Source organism: Diospyros lotus, chromosome 1 (genome assembly GCF_014633365.1).
Source record: "Diospyros lotus cultivar Yz01 chromosome 1, ASM1463336v1, whole genome shotgun sequence".
Classification (NCBI taxonomy): Eukaryota; Viridiplantae; Streptophyta; class Magnoliopsida; order Ericales; family Ebenaceae; genus Diospyros; species Diospyros lotus.
The window spans coordinates 27,311,629-27,331,417 of record NC_068338.1 but is presented as its reverse complement, the minus strand read 5'-3'; the positions used below and the strand labels follow the sequence as shown (position 1 = coordinate 27,331,417).

The 19,789-nt window shown below is 36.6% G+C and overlaps 1 protein-coding gene across 2 annotated transcripts in view; it reads right to left on the bottom strand.

Annotated features, from left to right (window-relative positions):
• Positions 1 to 460: 460 nt before the first annotated feature.
• Positions 461 to 19,789, bottom strand: part of LOC127802681 (uncharacterized) — a 69,081-nt gene continuing 49,752 nt past the window's right edge. For both annotated transcript variants that reach the window (XM_052338640.1, XM_052338647.1), the window contains 8 exons: positions 6,540 to 6,665; positions 5,785 to 5,855; positions 5,624 to 5,686; positions 2,694 to 2,766; positions 1,464 to 1,583; positions 1,248 to 1,325; positions 1,042 to 1,092; positions 461 to 934 (listed from right to left, as the gene is read on the bottom strand). In XM_052338640.1, the coding sequence (XP_052194600.1) occupies positions 821 to 934; positions 1,042 to 1,092; positions 1,248 to 1,325; positions 1,464 to 1,583; positions 2,694 to 2,766; positions 5,624 to 5,686; positions 5,785 to 5,855; positions 6,540 to 6,665 (696 nt within the window). In that variant the 3' untranslated portion in view covers positions 461 to 820. The remainder of the gene's footprint in view (positions 935 to 1,041; positions 1,093 to 1,247; positions 1,326 to 1,463; positions 1,584 to 2,693; positions 2,767 to 5,623; positions 5,687 to 5,784; positions 5,856 to 6,539; positions 6,666 to 19,789) is intronic.

Sequence of the window (19,789 nt, the reverse complement as noted above, 5' to 3'; positions counted from 1 at the left end):
TGGCAGCCATTGATGTTGTGAAAAGTTTAAACATAAAAAGCTACATAAGCCAGTAATATTTGGTGATCATATCAAATCCTTTACATATCAACCCACCAGCATGTAATCTGCGCAGAGAGGAAGACGAAGAAGAACGAAACAAAGACAAAAAATGGTTCCTGTTGCTGATGTTGAACAGTGCACTACCAGCAATAGCCCATTTTGGTATACACACTTTATATTATATAAGGCCACACCAACGCAAGACCAGCAGTGCCCTTTTCTCATAACTACACAATTAAGTGCTCAAGCCGACCAACAAATTATAGCATCAACACATCAAACTCTCAAGCAAATATTCTTCTAGCGATTATCTTGCCACATCCATCAAAGTTTGCAGAATTTGAGATATATTAAGATAAGAACAGAAGCAAGCTCATGATTACTTTCACATCAAAAATGGCTCCAGCAACCGAGAAAATATGATGGATGGACAGAGCCTCGTCTTATTGATCTTTTTAACGAGAATTAAAAGAGCACAAATACAATGAAAGAGGTATTCTTGAGACAGAAAAATAGGGAACTGGAATTCCATGTGCTCAAAGTAAACTCATTATATCGTTTATGATCACATCCAATATGACATTCGGCGTTCACTCTAAGGATGGAAACTATTTTACACTAAGAAACAAAGATATACAACTTTGTAATGTTCTCTATATGGATAAGGGAGGTTAAGATGCTATCTAATTTAAATAACTCAGAAAAAGTGGGAAAAAAAAAAATAAAGAGGAAAAAATGGAATATATATATATATATGCTTGAAATCTTACAACACATGCTACGGTCCAGCTCCCTCCACCTTTTCTATCACTTCCAACCTTGTTTTTCTTTTCCAGCCCTTCATGGCTGCTACAAGGTTGATCAACCCAATGATTTGGTTTCTACTATATTCCTGAAAAAAATTCAATTCCTTGATCATAATAAGTAGTCAAGCTGAGTAAAAAACAAATAGTTGTCATGTGATGACATTTACCATCCAGCGATAAGGCAAAATCTTACCGGGTGAGCACGAGCCCAGTGTACATATTCAGTTTCTGGAAGATAGTAAGCCTGTGTGATGAAGAAAATGGCAGTAAATCACCGTGACAGTACATTGAATTCCATTGATGAGTTCAAGACAGAATCTCAGATCATAACCACTACTAAAATTTCAGTCATTTCCTTCCAAACTTCAAAATTTACCATATGTACAGGTATATGCCTACCTTAATGAAAGTTTCAACCGTTTGTAATTTTGGTTTCACATTTGTGGAGACAAAATGCTGTAGGCCATTTATTAAAACCTGAGAGCAATAAAAGGAGTAATCCACTTCATAAATATACTACAGAATATATTAACCATGTAGACATAAAAACATAGGTCCCCACAGAGAGTTCAAGGAGAACAATACATAGGTTTTGACAGAGAGTTCAAAGAGAACCTGAAGATCTAATGACATAAGAGCACGACCCTCATCAGAACACCTCTTCACTCGTGATAAGCCTTCGATGAGAGTTTCAGCAACAATTTCAACTCCATATTCCAAGAGGAGGTCCTGAACCTGAATTCATCCATTCACAGCAGAACAGGAGTAATTTGTGATTTCTCAGTTTTCAAAGAGGAACGCTAGCTGATCACATTTATATCTTCTATTTCTAATCATCAACATTTCCATATAGTTCAAGTCAATAAATTCTCAGTATGTAGGGTGTGTCATGTGTCATGGGTAAACACCATGTGATCAGATCCAGAAACTGCAAAACATTTGGCTAAAAAATTTAGAATTTCTAGCTTTGTAACTGAAAGAACCAATCCACAAATGCAAAAGAAAATATTTCTGAGTGGACAAATTTCTAGGGATTCCAATAGATAGGGACATTTAACTGACTAAAATACTTCAGCCCGCAGCACCCTAAAGTTAATACCATCGCATGCATGCACTACAAGATTCACACTCAGTGTGTTATACACCTGTAATTTTTGATGATCATGTGCAGCCAAGAACATTACAAGTTATTCTTTTTCCAGTACCAAGAGATTACCAAACCGTCTAAATGTGCAGAAACTCCAAATATAAGTTGTCAGATTGTTCGAAAAATATGTTAGTGATCAGTGAAACAAACTTATAATTGTTTGCTAGATGGATGAACTGATGAAAGGCAAATAAAATCTGATATCCAAGCTTCATTCTTTAGATCATGCCATCTCTTTTTCTTCATTTTTTCTCACGTGAGCTCTATAGATAAAAAGTAAAATCTGACTGAGAGTGCAGATTGTTTATTTAAGGTCAACAAAGCTCAAATTCATGTTTGGTGATTAGAATAAAAAAGAGCGCCCCCTTTGCATGAGGCTCCCCACTTTGAGAGGATTGGGGGTGGGTTGCATTAGTAGGCAGCCTTCCCCTTGCTTTTCTTTCAAAGCAGCTGTTTCCACAGTTTTGGTTATTTGGATATGAAGCATAATTTAATAGATACAAGAACACACTAGGCTTAAAATACTAAACTTGGGTAGGTTCTGCAGAACATCAATGGTGAAGAGAGAAATATAGAATCCGAAAAATATAACTATATATGTATGTAGGTGCAACTGTGACTGGCAAATGTAAAATTAGGCATTTTGCCTGGAAAATGACCTTAATGAACATATTTATAGTACCAACAGAACATATTACCTCCTTCCGAATTCCCCCATGAGCAAGCCTTGTCTTGTAGTGCTTAAATTCTCCCAACAGCAAATCAACATACCTATTTACAGAAGTCAGCATGAGAAAATATTTTTCATGCATATGCTAGAAAGAACAGGAAGATGATTCCTATTTCATCAAATGATTCTAAGAACTCAGAACCAATTACAGTATTTTCTTTCTTTTTTATTTTTTGTTTTTGCTTGGTCCAAACTACAGTATTTTAGAGAAGCAAATATAACTTCACATGTTATAGGTATATTATTTTTTTTTCCTCAAAACTGGGAAAATGTTCATACTGATATAAAAACATAGACATTAAATCAAGAATCCTATCACATCAGAATCAATGTCTCAAATTTCAAAGTAAACAATGCACAAGGATGACAATATATATCATTATACCAAGCCTTAATCCTATTAGGAGGGTGTCCACTGTCCCCCACATTGATTCTACCTTGACGGTCATCTCTATCCATGACTACATCCTGTAAGGTCATTCTATTCTATGTCATGTTAAGCGTTTCCCATCTAGTTTTAATAGATTTTCTTCTACCTCTTTTGTTACAAACTAGTTTCATTTCATTCACTATCCTCAAAGGTGTGTCTATAGGCCTTATTCTTACATGTCCAATCCAAACCATCTTAATTTTAGTAGGTGCTCCTCTAACATTATTGCAGATAATCTGGTTGCTGTCTTTTTGTCCATACTATCCTCGTCACAGTTACACTCAAATGTTGTGCATGTTTGTCTGAATGCCTGATATCTATGTCATATAATAAAGCTAGTCTTATATATATCCAATAAACTTTTCTTTTAGCTTAGAAGGAATTTTAAGATCGTGTAAAAAAAGCTATAATCACTTCTTCATTGTAACTATCCTACTTTGATTCTGTGAGTGACGTCCTTAATAGTCCCCCCCTTCCTTGAACAACCAATCTGAGATATTATAGAGCATAATATTCATCCATATTAGAAATTCAAAAAATGTATTCCCAGTGCATGGAACTCCCTGCTTTGCAGAAGTCAGGAGAGGGTAATATTTGTATGCTACCTTACTCTTGTACATTATGTATTCTTAAAAATCCCCCCTCTTTGGACTATGGCTGCATAAAACATTATGCACCACTTTGGTACCGTGTTGAACGTGCTACATGTTATCTGTATACAGCATGATTTGAGGATTTGAGAAACAAACAGCTTTCATGTCATTGATACAGTTTGTCATTTGGGATTGATAGTAGTGTTACACGAGTGTGTCAGAAAATTTTCACAGGTTAAGGAAAACCAAGGATAACAAGCCTGCCTCAGCAGTCACAGCTAAAGGCAAAAACGGTCAATAGTTCATTATTAACTGTAACCTGTCTATGTGAAAATAAAAAGAAAAGAGCTAGCCATCCAACTGTCAACAGGTTGACATAAAAGTGTCAGAACGGTTTTTAACCAAAACGAGGAAATGGTCAGAGTCTGAAAACAATCAACCAAACTTGTGGGAATGTGGAGACACCAAGAGCAGGCATTTTAAGTGTCAACCAGCCACCATATGCAGACAGATTAAATTGTCTTGACAGTGTGGTGCAGAACAGTCAACAGTTTGAATCCAAAATGATTAAATCTTCAGAATTAATAGAAAACTTTAGGCTAAACACAAAATAATGGAAAGGATTTTAATTGAATGACCTAAGACAGAAAGTTGATGGGTCGGGTCTCCATGCTAGGCCTAATATCTGATTAATAGGAAGATAATTTGCAACTTAAAGTAACGGGACTTGTTCCCTAGCAACTTGTCACACAAGGGTTGCGGGATCAGACCTAAGAAGGGTCATGTCAGACAAAACTTTTTATTTTAGAATTCTTGAGCACAAAACTTTCAACACGTTTATTGATGGAGTTTTCCAAAATAGATATTAGAACTTTTTATTCACCTTCTTTTCTTCATATATCTATTGTGAATTCATTTGTCTAGAATTCATGATATTTGATTCAACAAGTTTTAAACTATTTTCAGCTAACTAATGCAACCCTCTTTCTTTATCTAGGCATAGAACTAGTCAGAGGTCTAGAATTCATATAGCTGAGCTCACCTAGTAGGATTTAAGATTCATGATGGCTGACTGGTGGTGGTTGCTGTGTTTTATATACATTGTAAACTATTTTTTGTTGTTGTATATCTATCACATCATCCTGATTTTCTAAAAATTTTTACGACAACATGTTCAGCTTACATGTACGTATCTGTGCTGCTTAGCCCGAAGCTAATGATGTCACTGCTTAACATCATCAAAGCCATGAATTATATAACATCATCCACATGAAGTTGACAGTTTTAATGTTTAGTGAAATCGAACAATGTGGTGAAAGTCATGCAATATAATACATATACCATAACATGCATCACAAGATCATGTCTAGAATATTTTTGTCTCAGCAATTATGGAAAATCTTGCATTATTGTATTCTTTCTGCAGTGATACCTCAAGGTTTAAATTCTTCACCATGTTTACCAAAAACAAATAAAATTAGAATGCCACTTATACTCCCAAAGGAAAAAAAAATAAAAAAAAGAATGGCAAGAAAATCAACATTATTGAATTGGATGACACGTGACTTCAACATGAACTAAGCAAAAAAAATACAATAAAAAATTTAACATGCAGAGATATACATGCCAAAAAGAGATTTGAATATTTAAAACTTGTATAAGTGCATCAGTTTCATGCTCCTCTACTTTCATGCTAAAAGAGACTAGGAAACTGGATATTTTGAATCGTAATGTTGCTCAACTAAAACTAGCATTTTCCACATCATCATTAACACATACAGAGGTCTGCAAGACTGCCCGTATTATCATTTGATGAAATAACAAACTTACAGGTTATAAAATAAACATTTAAAAGGTTTATATCTAGAAAATTACCCATTATGCTCCAGGCCAAGCTCTTTAACTTCCCATTTAGCATTGGCAATCCGATCAACATACCTGTTAAAATTGCATAACAATAAAAAGTGCACCAAACACTTACAACAGAATTTAAGTTCTCACTTTAATCAATTTGGATAAGTGTGCACCAATTTTACCCATTAATATGAAGAAGTAATCTTGCAGTTGTTCTATGAATATGCTGAGTAAGATCTGGTACAGAATTCACCTGATCAAGAAATAAAAAAGTCTTTTTCCATCAGCTTCACTACAACAGATTTACAGTAAGGATAACAAGAAGGTAACAAAGAAACATCCTTCAACGGATGAGGACTAAAAATAAAGAAGCAGTTGAATAATAATAGAGATGTAATTACTTTGCTACCAAATGAAAGAAATACCATCACACATTTCTGAAAATAATACTTAAAAAATTGGATAGTTTCTCTCCTGATAAGCTTAACTCATTTTGCAATTAAAAGAAAAAAGTAGGTAAATATATTGTAGTAAATTCAATATTCTAAAATCTCCAGTCAAGTTTTCTCTCTCTTTATTTAAGTGTGACAAATTCATGACCAAGTTAATCCTCCCAGATACACATAATTGCCTCTACATATTCAAATATCAAAACTAGTACATTGTACCTATAAAGTGTCTGTTTGAACAATTGCATTGACTATACAAAACTTAGAAATTTAAGTTCCACTAAATGGAATGAAATAACACATACAGCACATAGTTAAAGCATGGTTTGGATGCATGCCCACATGCATAGAACTTTGCATGTAAGATCATAAAATTTTCCATACCCAAAAGAAGACAAGCAGTAATTTTGTATGAATAATTTTGGCAGCATTCACAAGCCATCGGGATAAATTTTAATTCATCAAAAGAAATCACATAAAAACAATACCAAATGAGCATAGAAATCTTCAACTATAGCTGGATTATTTTGCAGAAGCATTGATTGAAGATGAGCTTTGGATTTATGCAATAACCGAGCAACAAGAGATACAGTGTCAGCACCTGCACACCTTTCCTGCAGCGTAACATCAATATTGTTACTCTACAAATACAACTGAAAATAATGTCTTTTAATCTCATAAAGAACCATAGTAGGGGCCATAATATTGAATAATCAACAGATAAACATGAAATAGACTGGAAAATAGATAACCTATCTGCTACACCTTCACATTTCTTCATAGTATGGCAATAATTGGAAATAAGAAACATAAATGAGCTCCTCTTCATGGTGTTCAAACACCAAAGTTTGTAGAAATTTGATTATTTTTGTCACAACTAGCGCCTATATCGATAGTATACTAGGGTGGTCTTGGGTAATATTATTGGTTCCATGAAACCAAGAGTCACCTTTAGCTAGCACTTTTGAGCGAGGATATGTGGTGTAACAAGTGGTATCGGAGCAAAACTTGGGACCAATATTAAATGGATGTAGGCCAGGAAAGTGTTTTGAGCCTAACTTGGGTTAGATTGAGATACAAGACTTTTAGTCTAGCAAGGACCCCAAGACTTAAAAGGAGAGGAGTTTATTTGTGCCCAATCCCACATCGATAGTCTACTAGGAATGTCTATTACTTGATCCCTCATCTTCAGTTAGCATGTTTGGGTAAGGACCAAGTTGATGCAAGTTAGGAAAGTGCTTGAGACTGACTTGAGTCAAATAGAGACGTGGATTTCTACCCTAATGCGGACAACAAGATTTGTTTGGGGGGGGGGGGGGTGTTGGAGGAACGGGGACGACCCAATCCCACGTTAGGTAGTTTACTAGATGGGTCTTAAGTAATATTACTCGATCCTATGAACCCACCAGTCACCTTTAGCTAACACTTTTTGGTGAGGACCCATGATGTTACAATTTTAAGACCAAAGCAAGTAGAAACCTAAATGTATTCAAATCTACAACATTATGGAAGGGACTACAACACGATGGGTATCCAACTAGCTACAAGATTTAGCATATGATTTTTGCATAAAGAAAGTTGTTGTATTGGGAGCACTGCAATGCAATCGGATTTGGCCGAATAGAATCACACACACACCTAGATTGATCCGACACAATCACAAAATACAAAAAGAATTTAAATGATAAAGTAAAGGAAACAAACCGCACGAAGAACACCAGCAATTATCTTGGTTCAAATCATCTATGAGTTAGATGATCCTACATCTAGCCTTGAATTTTCCCCCGAGAGCAATCTTACTAATCAATCTTGAGCAATCTTACTAATCAATCTTGAACAATCAGTATAACGGAAGTCCCTCACGAGTACAACAGAGACCTGAGATTACAAAGGCTATCTTCTCTAGACTTTTCTCTCAACATATGCACTCGTTCACATCATCACTCCAACGAATACCCCTGTCCTCTATTTATAAATGATAGAGGCAGACAATACAAGGAAACATATAAAGATATGACAATACCTATTATACCCCTCAAATAGAAAGTTAACATTAGGAAACTCTAACTAACTAATTGTCGCTTGAGATTGACTAGACTCCACTAAGTCTTTAACAGGCTAAACTCGAAGCAAACTTATAACAAATCTTCACCATTTGCATGAGTATTTCGCGAGCTTGATTTCCACGATTTGCTCTCCTTAGAACCTGCATTCATACCTGATCGTTCACAAAACAATACCAGTAGGAGCCTTAAACAATGATGCAATTTGGATATAGGAATTGCTTTGGTAATCCCCTGCAGCCTTAATTAGATTAATTTCTTTCTTTTCAAAAACTTCTCTAATAAAATGATACCTAACATCTATATGTTTGGTTATCTCATGGTGGGTTTGATATTTAGCTAAGTATATAACACTTTGACTATCACACATTAGGGTAGCCTTAACATCTTTCCCTATCAATTCACTAGCTAAACCTTTCAGACATAGGGCCTCTTTAATAGCTTCTGTCACTGCTATATATTCTGCCTCTGTGGTTGAAAGGCCCACCACAGATTGCAAATTAATTTTCCAGCTAATGGTTAAGTTCCATAACTTGAAAACATACCTTGTGGATGACTTCATTTTATCTAGATCTACTGCATAATCAGCATTAGTGAATCCTAGAATGTCTGGCCCTTCTTCTAAGCCTGCTCCACCATAAATTGATGGTTCCTTTTAGATATCTAAATGTCCACTTTATAGCAGTCCAATGATAATTTCTCGAATCAGCCATAAACCTGTTTGTCACACTCATAGCATGGTCTAAATCTAGCCTTGTGCATGCCATACAATACATAAGGCTTCCTACTGCACTTGAATAGGGAATTTTGCTCATTTCCTTAATGCTCTCTTCCTCTATTGGGGATTGCTCATGAGATAGCTTAAAATGCTGAGCAAAAGGAATATTCACTTCCTTTACATCAAGCATATGAAATTTTCTAATAAGCTTTTCAAGATAGGACTTTTGAGATAGCAGGAGCTTTCTTTGTTGTCTATTTCTAGAAATTTCTATGCCTAAAATCTTCTTAGCCTCTCCTTCATTTCAAAAGTTGATTTCAACTTCAGCTTTAATTTCTGAATGTCCTCATCTGATTGGCTTGCAATCAGCATGTCATTAACATAAAGGAGAAGATATATAGAGATCTGAGGAAAAATATGCCTAAAATAAACACAGCAGTCAAATGAACTTCTTTTGAACCCTTGGTTTAACGTGAATGTATCGAATTTCTTATACTACTGTCTAGGGGATTGCTTTAATCCATAGAGAGATTTTTTCAGCAAGCATACCTGCTCCCTTTTACCCCTAGATTCAAATCCTTTAGGCTGTTCCATTAGAATATCCTCTTCTAATTCACCATGCAAGAAAGTAATGATTACATCTATTTGCTCTAGGCTTAGGTTTAAGTGGGCTGTAATGGCAAGCAAGACTCTAATGGAAGTATGTCTCACTACAGATGAAAAAACTTCATTAAAATCTATTCCAGGCATGGGTAAACCCTCTTGCCACTAACCTAGCTTTGTACCTAGGTTTCTGATTATTTCCAGCCCTTTCTTTAATTTTGAACAACCATTTACAGCCTACTATTCTTTGACCTAAGGGTCTATCTACCAAGGTCCAAGTTTCATTCTTCCTTAGTGATTCCATTTCCGATTCCATGGCAGCAAGCCATTTCTTGGAGTCTTTTGAACAAACTACCTCTTCATAAGAGAGAGGCTCTTCTCTTGAAATCTCCATTACACTTGACAGTGCATATGATACTAAATCCGAGAATCCATACCTAACAGGAGGTCTGCTGATTCTCCTTTGTCTATCCATCGCTACATTTTATCTCCCAAGGTCAGGCTAACTGTGTACCTTCACTCTCTTCTTGTTGACCAGTTTCCTGATCATAAGGGCTATCAAAGACATTATCATGAGATTCATCTTGCTGTTCTACTTCCACAACCTTAGATTTGTCCTTCCCATCCTTTGGGTCATCTATCTTAATGTCTTTTATACTGGTACTCTCATTAAAAGTAACATCCCTACTTACCATTGTCCTTGGCATTCCTAATTCCAGGTTCCACAACTTATATCCTTTTTACCCCTGAAGGATAACCAATAAACAGACATTTCTTAGCTCTAGGTTCTAATTTTTCTTGTTTCACATGGGCATAGGCTAAACATCCAAACACTTTCAAATGGTCTAGGCTCGGCTTATAACCAGTCCATATTTCATAAGGGGTTTTAAAACCTATGGCAGCTGATGGGGATCTATTTATCACATAAGTTGTAGTAGCTACAGCTTCACCCAAAAATGCTTTAGGTAAACTAGCATGAAATAGCAAGCATCTTACCCTCTCAAGTAGGTTCTGTTCATCCTTTCAGCTAAGCCATACTGTTTAGGGTTTCCTGGGGCTGTTAAGTGTAAGGATACCATTTTCATTACACAATTAGGTAAATTCCCTATTATAAAACTCCAGACCATTATCAGTTCTAATGATCTTAATTTTCATACCTTTCTAATTTTTTATCACGGTTTTCCAGGTTTTAAAAGCTTCAAAAGTGTAGCCGTTTGCTTTTAATACATAAACTCAAACCATTCTAGAGAAATCATCAATAATAGATAGAAAATACCTAGCACCTCGATGGGATAAGGTCTGTGTAGGGCCCCATAAATCCAAATGAATGTATTCTAAAGGGGCCTAAGTGGAATGGATTGCTTTCTTAGGGAATTTAACTTTTACAGATTTACCAAAAATACATGATTCACATTTATCTAGTTCTGTAACACTCCTAGCACCTAAAATCCCTTGCTTGGACAGTTCTTTAAGTCCTTGCTCACTGATATGTGTCATCTTAAAATGCCATAGTCTAGTATGTTCATAGGTCTTATTTTCACCTATTGTTGCATCACCACATAATGTGGAGACTTGCAGCACATAAATTCCATTATGAAGGACTGCCTTCATGCATATGAGTGAGCCTCTAGTTACCTTAAGAACTCCACCATCTCCTTTATAAGAGTAGCCATTCTTATCCAACTTACCAAGTGAAATTAGGTTTCTTTCCAAATCTGGAACATATCTCACAGAAGTCAATGTTCTAATGGTTCCATCATGCATTTTAATTTTAATGTCTCCATTTCCCATAATTTTACATTCTCGGTTATTTCCTAACAATACCTTACCGCCACCAATGTCCCTAAAATTTAGAAACCAATCCCTACGTGGTGTCATATGAAAGGAACAACCCAAATCCATGATCCAATCCTCTTTATCTGCCTTATCAGATGTAACTAAGGCATCTGCACTATCATAGTCAAATTCACATATAGAAGTTGTAATTTCAGGATTACCTTTTCCTTGAAATTCCTTCTTTCTCTTAGGGAAATTCTTTTTAATATGTCCTTCATGGCAGTGGTAACACTTAATTATTTTCCTGCCATTCCTAGATCTTGATCTAGATCTATTTCTGCCTCTAGGGTCTCTCCTATCAGGCCTTAATTTTACCGCAAGAACATCTCCAGCAATGTTCTTGCCTTCCACCTTTTTCTGTAACTCTTTGGAGTTTAAAGCTCCTATTACATCATCAAGTGTAACGGTATCTCTACCATGTTTCAGAATATCCACAAAAGTCTCATAGGATTTTGGTAAAGAATGCAGCAATACTAGGGCTTTATCTTCATCATCATATTTGACTTCTATGTTTTCAAGATTTAGACACAATTTATTAAATTCATCTATGTGATCTTGTAATTTCTGCCCTTCATTCATCTTAAATGTAAAGAATTTAAGCCTTCAAGTACAGCCTACTTGACAAAGACTTAGTCATATAAAGACTCTTTAATTTCAACCATAATTCTGCTGCAGTCTTCATTTTGGAGACTTCTCCTAGCACGTTATCACCTAGGCTTAGAATTAGAGTGTTAAAGGCTTTCTTACCTATTTCCTTCTTCTTTTCTGTGGAATACGTGGCTGACATTTTGGACTCTCCTTCGAGTGCTTCTTCCAGTCCAAAATTCCCTAACAAGGCCCTCATCTTCATCTTCCATAGGCCAAAGTCGTTCTGCCCATCGAACTTCTCTATATCATATCTTATGACAGATGCAGTTGAAGCCATTACCGCGACTTGGTTGTCTCTAGACTAAGAATCTTGGCTTTTCTTGATGAATACCCATGCTTTGATACCAATTTGTTGTATTGGGAGCACTACAATGCACTCAGATTTGGCCGAATAAAATCACACACACGAGGATTAATTCGATACAATCACAGAACACAATAAAGAATTTAACGAATAAAGTATAGGAAACAAAACACACGAAGAACACCAGAAATTATCCTGGTTCAAATCATCTATGTGTTAGATGATCCTACATCTAGCCTTGAATTCTCCCCTGAGAGCAATCTTATTAATCAATCTTGAACAATCAGTACAATGGAAGTACCTCACGAGTACAACAAAAACCTGAGATTACAAAGGCTATCTTCTCTAGACTTTTCTCTCAACACATGCACTCGTTCACATCATCACTCCAACGACTACCCCTGCCCTCTATTTATAAATGATAGGGGCAGACAATACAAGGAAACATATAAAGATATGAAAATAACTATTATACCCCTCAAACAAGAAGTTAACGTTAGGAAACTCTAACTGACTGACTGCCGCTTGAGATTGCTCCACTGATTCTTTAACAGGCTAATCTCGATGCAAACTTATAACAAAAGTCTATTCAACATATTGTGGTAGCTCCCAAGTCTTTGCCAACAATATTCCTTGCACTGAAATGGTGATATGCATATTGCATGAGTTCAACTATGGGTATATATGGCATGCAAACACATAATCAATGCACAAGCACACACAACATGATGGCAGCTCTCTTTCTAACACATTGTTTGTTCTCAGATGCACCATAGTTTCATACCCATGCCCATATTGGCAACCTCTTTCTTACAGCCTAAGGGGTTTGAAGGCTCACCTTGACCAACATTGTTCCAAAAGGGTATCGTAGGCTCATCCCTGGCAACATAGAACAATAAGCATCATCATTCCTTTATTACTTCTTTACAGAACAATACACAGCATACCAGCATATTCATATGTCCACATCAACAAATACAATCACTATGAAGATTATGCTATCTGCTGCCAAACATTTCGTGCACAGATTATGCACCTTACCTTAGCCAATGTAGATCAAGAACTCAGCCCTTCTTTCTCAACTCCTTGCTTCCCTAGCAACCTTCCTTTTTTCCTCTTCCTTTCTTTTATCCTGACCTTTCTTTCATTCCTCATGTGAGAGCCTAAAAATTCTTGTGTTGGATAATGAGATGAGTGAGGCATATTTTATAGGCACTTCAAGCTGCTGAGGCAACTAAATGGTGGGCACTTCTCCTTGCTGCCACATGGTTGCCTTGTGGTGCAACTCTCTTCCTTTGACATGTCAACACCTGTTTAAACAATGGGGAGACCATCTAGAATGCTCTCCATTCATCTCTGACATTCTCCTTATCTTCCAGAATTCTGGAGAGTAAGCTAGAGAGATGACATTCCTCTAATTTGCTTAATTAGTCTCTTAATATCCTAACTTAGCCATTAGTCTAGCTTCAACGAATCTTAACCAAACTTGATGAATTTTATACCATTGGTATCCTTTCATGATGCTAAACGATATATCCAAGAGGTACTCAAGTCTCCTTCTATTTAAGAGCCCTCAAAATTGCCTCAAAGTAAGCTGCTTACCTGAGTTGTTCACCTGCTTGTAGTAGCCAATCTTGTAGTCAACTATAACATTGACTAAAGCCTTAATACAGCTGAAAATCCTCTGTAGTCAACTATCTAATTGACTATAGGCTGGACATGCCATTCCTTCTCACAGCTGACCCTTCAGTTAAATAGGTAGACTCCCAACCCATACTTCATCCTTAAAAGCAAAGTACAAGATGTTACAATACATGTGGACATTCGATGTTACAAGAGTAGCACCCAAGTTTCAAGTCACATAAAACTTCAAAATGCTCCTTACCCATGTAAAGTAGTTCTCTAGATAACTAGGGTGCTAGCAAATGCCATATTCCAGGAAAGCTAGGTTGAAAGCATGCAGAATAGGCCAGGAATGTCATCAAGGACAATCCATCATCACGAAAGAAGATCAGCAGAGCAAGTACCACACAAAATGGAAAGCTAATAAACTGATCCTTTCCTCAGACAGCTGCAGTTAACTCTCAAGTTGCATGGAAAAATTGAAGTTGGGAGCCAAGTAAACCAGCCCTTATCTCAAGCCACCAAACCAATACCTTCAACTAGCCCTTATCTCTAGATCCACATCTCCTAGCTTGATCAGAATATCTTAACACTCCTACTATGATAGGAAAAAGTTTCGATTCCTGGCTGGGAACTCACTACATGCATGTCTTCCTCATTAAAATATGTGCATATACTTATAGAGATATCCAGTTGAAGAAGAAACTAGAAGTGACCACACAACTGAACTTCAGAATCTCTTTAAACTTGGAGAAAACTAAGTTCTAGAAGATACAGCAACAACAATCACAATCCTTAATCCGCCTAGATGGGGTCAGTTAGGAAGAGAAAGTTCTAGAAGATCCATACATAAAATTCAGTGAAGTCCCAGTTCTCCAATCTTACTTCAAACTTATCAGCAATCAAATAAACCTTCACTGTCTGGCAGCCAACCAAGTCCATTTCCATAAGTCCCAGTTCTCCAATCTTACTTCAAACTTATCAGCAATGAAATAAACTTTCACTGTCTGGCAGCCAACCAAGTCCATTTCCATTGTTTATTCCCAACCTTTTTCCAATTTTGGCCCAACCTTAGCATTCTAAGAACCCACCTGCTTCCATGAGGTTGATTCTTTCCAGAACAATGATAAGAAGATAAGCACGAGGATGTGAGGGAAAAGGGGAATCACAGAGAATGAAAAGATTATAATGACAGGGTGTCAAATAAAATGCTTAAATCTTTTCCACATACGTTCATGGTTGCCACAATCATTATATGTAATGATGTTCACTCTACCAGAATATTATAGTGTAAAGCAGAAAACAAGCTGATACAGTATAGAACATTTGAATACATTAAAAGGTAATAACAGAGGGAGCCTTTCTAGCAATGGTAAGCTTAAATCTTTTCAGTCATTGGTTCAAGTTGTTGAAACAGTCTCTTTGCACCCGAAAAAAAAGGTTTAGGCTGCATACAAATATGACCCACCCATGACCCTCGTGACGCAGGGAACCTAGTGCACTGGGGATGTCCATTAAAAAAAAAAAAAAAAAAAAAAAGCTAATAGCAGAATTGATAAAATTGAAACCTCAGAATAAATCTGAAAATCAGACAAAAGGCTGACAATTTTTGAATCATTACTTATACTTGATTCAAATATGAAGAAAAGGGTAATAAAAACTTACCAGGATCATGAATCAATATTCAAAAAAAGACATTCAATAGTGGCATCATTAAACAGATTAATCACAAAGCAATTGAATTCCACCAATGTGACAAAATCAACCAACAATTTTCTATCAAAACAGTAAGAAATCAACTTCCACATTCCTTGTATCTGAAAAGTATTATGAACACAACATCAAATATCTTTTCCGAAAAAGGTCTATTCACACAAATGAATGTTAGAGAAAGAATTTAGAGGTAGAAATCCTATGTTATCTGGACTCATGCACAAGTGTCGAGTGTAGGTATAAAGTATCAGATTCATCTAATTCTAATGTCCACGGACACAATGATATGAGTAAATTCCAACTATTTTAATTTTTATTAAGGTAAATGATTTTTTACAGGCTAGGTTGAAACTTTTGGTCCATGGAGTAACGGCTTTTTTTTTTCCTTTTTGATAGATAAGCAAAAGGAACCGACCAAAGAGGGGTTCAAACTAATACAAAAATAGCGGGAAAAAAACAGAAGTATAATAAAAACTCAACTACAGAAAGGAAAAGCTCTATGGAAGAATGAGAATCTCCAAAAACCAAGTAGAGAGAAAGAATGTTTACCTTACACAACAACTAAAATTCTCTAAACACAAATGCTCGTGAATTTCTTTGGCAGCAAACATGCCACATGACACAAGGAATCAGTTTCCAAAGACCGCACAGCCTCCTGCCCACCCAAGGTCCATTCCGAGCATTGAAAAGCATAACTACAAAAGCTAGCATACCCACTAAACCCCAAAAAGGGAGGAAAGACTCTAAACATTCTTATCCACATCATAATGTAAAGTAAACAATCCATTGACTCAATATAGCTTTAACACAGATAGTACCAATCAACCACCCTCTAATGCTGCCTCCTCAAATTATCAGAGGTAATTTGGGCAAACTCTAAATGTCACTAAGCACTTCGTAATGTAAAGTACATGATCCATTGACTCCCTATATCTCCTACACAGATGTACCAATCAACCAGTACCTAACCCCTCTTCCTCAAATTATCATATGTAACAATGAGTGGAAGAGAAGCAACCAAAATAAAGGAGGATACCCAAGGAGGAGCTTTAAACCTCCACAAATAAAGGAAATACCTCAATCTTTGCACAAAAACCTCATTAAAGGACCAAAAGATAGACACTTGCACTCAATGGTAGCCACACCCATCTGTCCTCTCACTGCCCCTCTGACTAAGAATAAAGATAATCAGAAACAACCATAACACAATCTAATTCCCAACCAGAAAATTTCACCTGAATTGTGGGCATCAAACTTAATAAGGCACAGTAGGAAGGACTCGCTAACAGGAGCCTCTCTATGGCTAGCTACACTAAAAAATGTACTAGAAAGTGTGAAAGAACATATTACCTGAGTTGCTGCTTAAAGTTTGTTGTTGATGATTTAATTAATTGTGCTGTTATTGTTGTAATTTTGCTTGTATGCTTATGTTGTTGTGTAGTTAGGTGGTGGCTTAGGCTTGCTGAGTACATAATCAGCGTTGCCTTCATTTTATGAATCTTGATTTTCATTTTGTTCATTCAGTTTCTCTAAGTAAAATCCGAGCATTCCTTTCTCTCGGTTATGCCCTAGTTTCGTCTGTTTCATAGTATTAGAGCCAACGACCAAAGTCTATGGCATCTAACCCCAATCACAGTGTCTCCTCTTCCCTTCCACCTCATTCCTCTTCCTCATTCTCCTTTGCCTCGGAGTCAGACTTCACTGCGATGGCGAAAGCCTTCAGTTATATACCAATCAGGCTAGAGCAGAATGACTATATATTTTGGAAGGCGCAAGTTTCGTCTACGATCAAGGCTTTTGATCTCCAATCCTTTCTCAACAAGATGTCACCTCCACCAAAGTATGCGGTAGATTTGGATGCTAGTGATGCCGAATCTTCTATAGTGAATCCAGAGTATTTAAGCTGGATGTGATCTGATTAGCTGCTACTAGGCTGGCTTTTCTCCACAATTGACAAGGAAGTCTTGGCGCAGGTGATTCATTGTGAATCATCTGTCAAGGTATGGTTGTCCTTTGAAAATTTGTATTCTCGCCACACTATTGCCAAGCCTTTTCAATTAAAGCAGCAGCTTTGATCTATTAAGAAGGATTCTGTCTATAAATGACCATATTCTCAAGATAAAAACGATAGGCCATTCACTTGCTGCTATAGGAGAGCCTCTAAGTGACAAGGATTTGATTCTTGCAATCCTTAATGGAATTGATCATGAATATGAGACAATTGTTAGTCTTATTACCTATCAAATGGATGATATTGATATTGAAAAAGTTCAGTATTTGTTGCTAATGCATGAGCAAAGATTAACTTCTAAGAATCTGTCGCATTCATTTGTTAATGTTGAGTCTATTGTGCCATCCTCAATGCATGTTAATATGGCTGCATATACACAGAGAGGTGCTGGAAATTCTATGAACTATAGAGGTGGTTTTGCACAAAATAGCGGTGGTTATGTAAATCAAGGGAGAAGAGGACCGGGTAGACAATCTAGTAGAAAAATTTATTGTCAACTATGTGGCAAGCCAGGGCATTTTTCTAATAGATGTTACCATCAGTTTGATAAAAAATTTCAGAGGAATTCTGCTCCTATGTATGGTCAGAATTTTGGTCGTCCCCAGTCAGATTCTAAAGCATTTATGGCCTCCCTTAGTGATTCTAGCGAGGCCTACATGAGTGATCTAGGTTCTGTTCAAAGGGCTCATTATAGCCATTTTTCTCAGCAGCCTCTAGATAATACCTCACAGTCCTCTTTACCATATCCTTCTTGGTTTGTTGACTCTGGAGCCACAAATCATATAACCTCCAATCTCAGTAATCTCTCCTTGTATGCTCCTTACAACAGAAGTGATAAAGTCTTCGTTAGTAATGGTAAGGTACTTTCTATCTCAAATGTTGGTCTTGGACAGTTGCATACAACTAACCATATCTCTACTATTCCATTATCAAATGTTCTACATGTCCCTAACATGAAAAAGAATCTGATTAGTGTCTCTCAACTCACAAGAGACCATAACCTTGTTGCTGAATTTAACTCCCATTCTTGTTTGATTAAGGACAAGAATTCCGGGCAGGTGCTACTCAAAGGATGTCTTAAGGATGGGCTTTACCAGCTAAGTTCAGCACTTGATCATGCTGCTTCCAGTGCTTTTGCCCAACCTGTTGAGTCTAGTTCGTTTGTTGGCAGTACATTTTTGTCAAATTGTAATGTTTTTCCTTTAAACAAGTGTAAAAGACAGCATCCAATTGGTCATGGATTGTCACCCAGTGTTCATGTTGCCCACAATGATAAGATGTGTCAACAATGGCATGCAAAGTTAGGGCATCCATCATTCAATGTACTACGTTTGGTTCTTAATAAAATTCACATTCCTTGTTCTTCGATTCCTTATTTTTGTGATTCATGTAAAATTGAAAAACTCCATCAACTTCCATTTGTTGATTGTCCAGTTACAGCAAAGAAACCACTAGAATTGATTTACTCAGATCTGTGGGGTCCCTCTCCTACTTTGTCTATTGAAGGTTATTGATATTATGTTGTTTTTGTGGATGCCTATACAAGGTATACATGGCTATACCCTTTGAAGCTCAAGTCTGATACCCTATCCGCTTTTGTAACCTTTTATAAACTTGCTGAAACTCAATTCCAAACCAAATTAAGGCCCTACAAACTGATAACGGGAGGGAGTTCAAGGCATTCTTGTCTTATCTTCATAATAGTGGCATACAACCTAGATTTACTTGCCCCTATACACATCAACAAAATGGTGTGGCGGAGGGAAAATACAAGCACATAGCAGAAATGGGGCTCACTCTTTTATCTCATGCTAATATGCCACTTAAGTTTTGGGTTGAAGCTTTCTAAACCGCGGTTCATACCATAAATTTGCTTCCTTCCTCTCCTCTCAAATTCAAGACACCATTTGAACTTTTATATCATAAGTAGCTTAATTACCTAACGATGCAGCCCTTTCGATGTGCTTGTTTTCCTTATCTTCGGCCTTATAACAAGCACAAGTTTGATTTCCATTCAATCAAATGTAATGTGTTTTCATTGGGTATAATCATGTACAAGTAGGTTACAAGTGCCTGCATCCTTCTGGTCGGATTTATGGATTTATATCTTACGGCATGTGCAATTTAATCTAGATAACTTGCCTTTTCTCGTTTATTGTCCTCTTCCTCTACTGCATCTCAATCATGTTCTAATGGATTTTCCACTATATTCTTTCAGT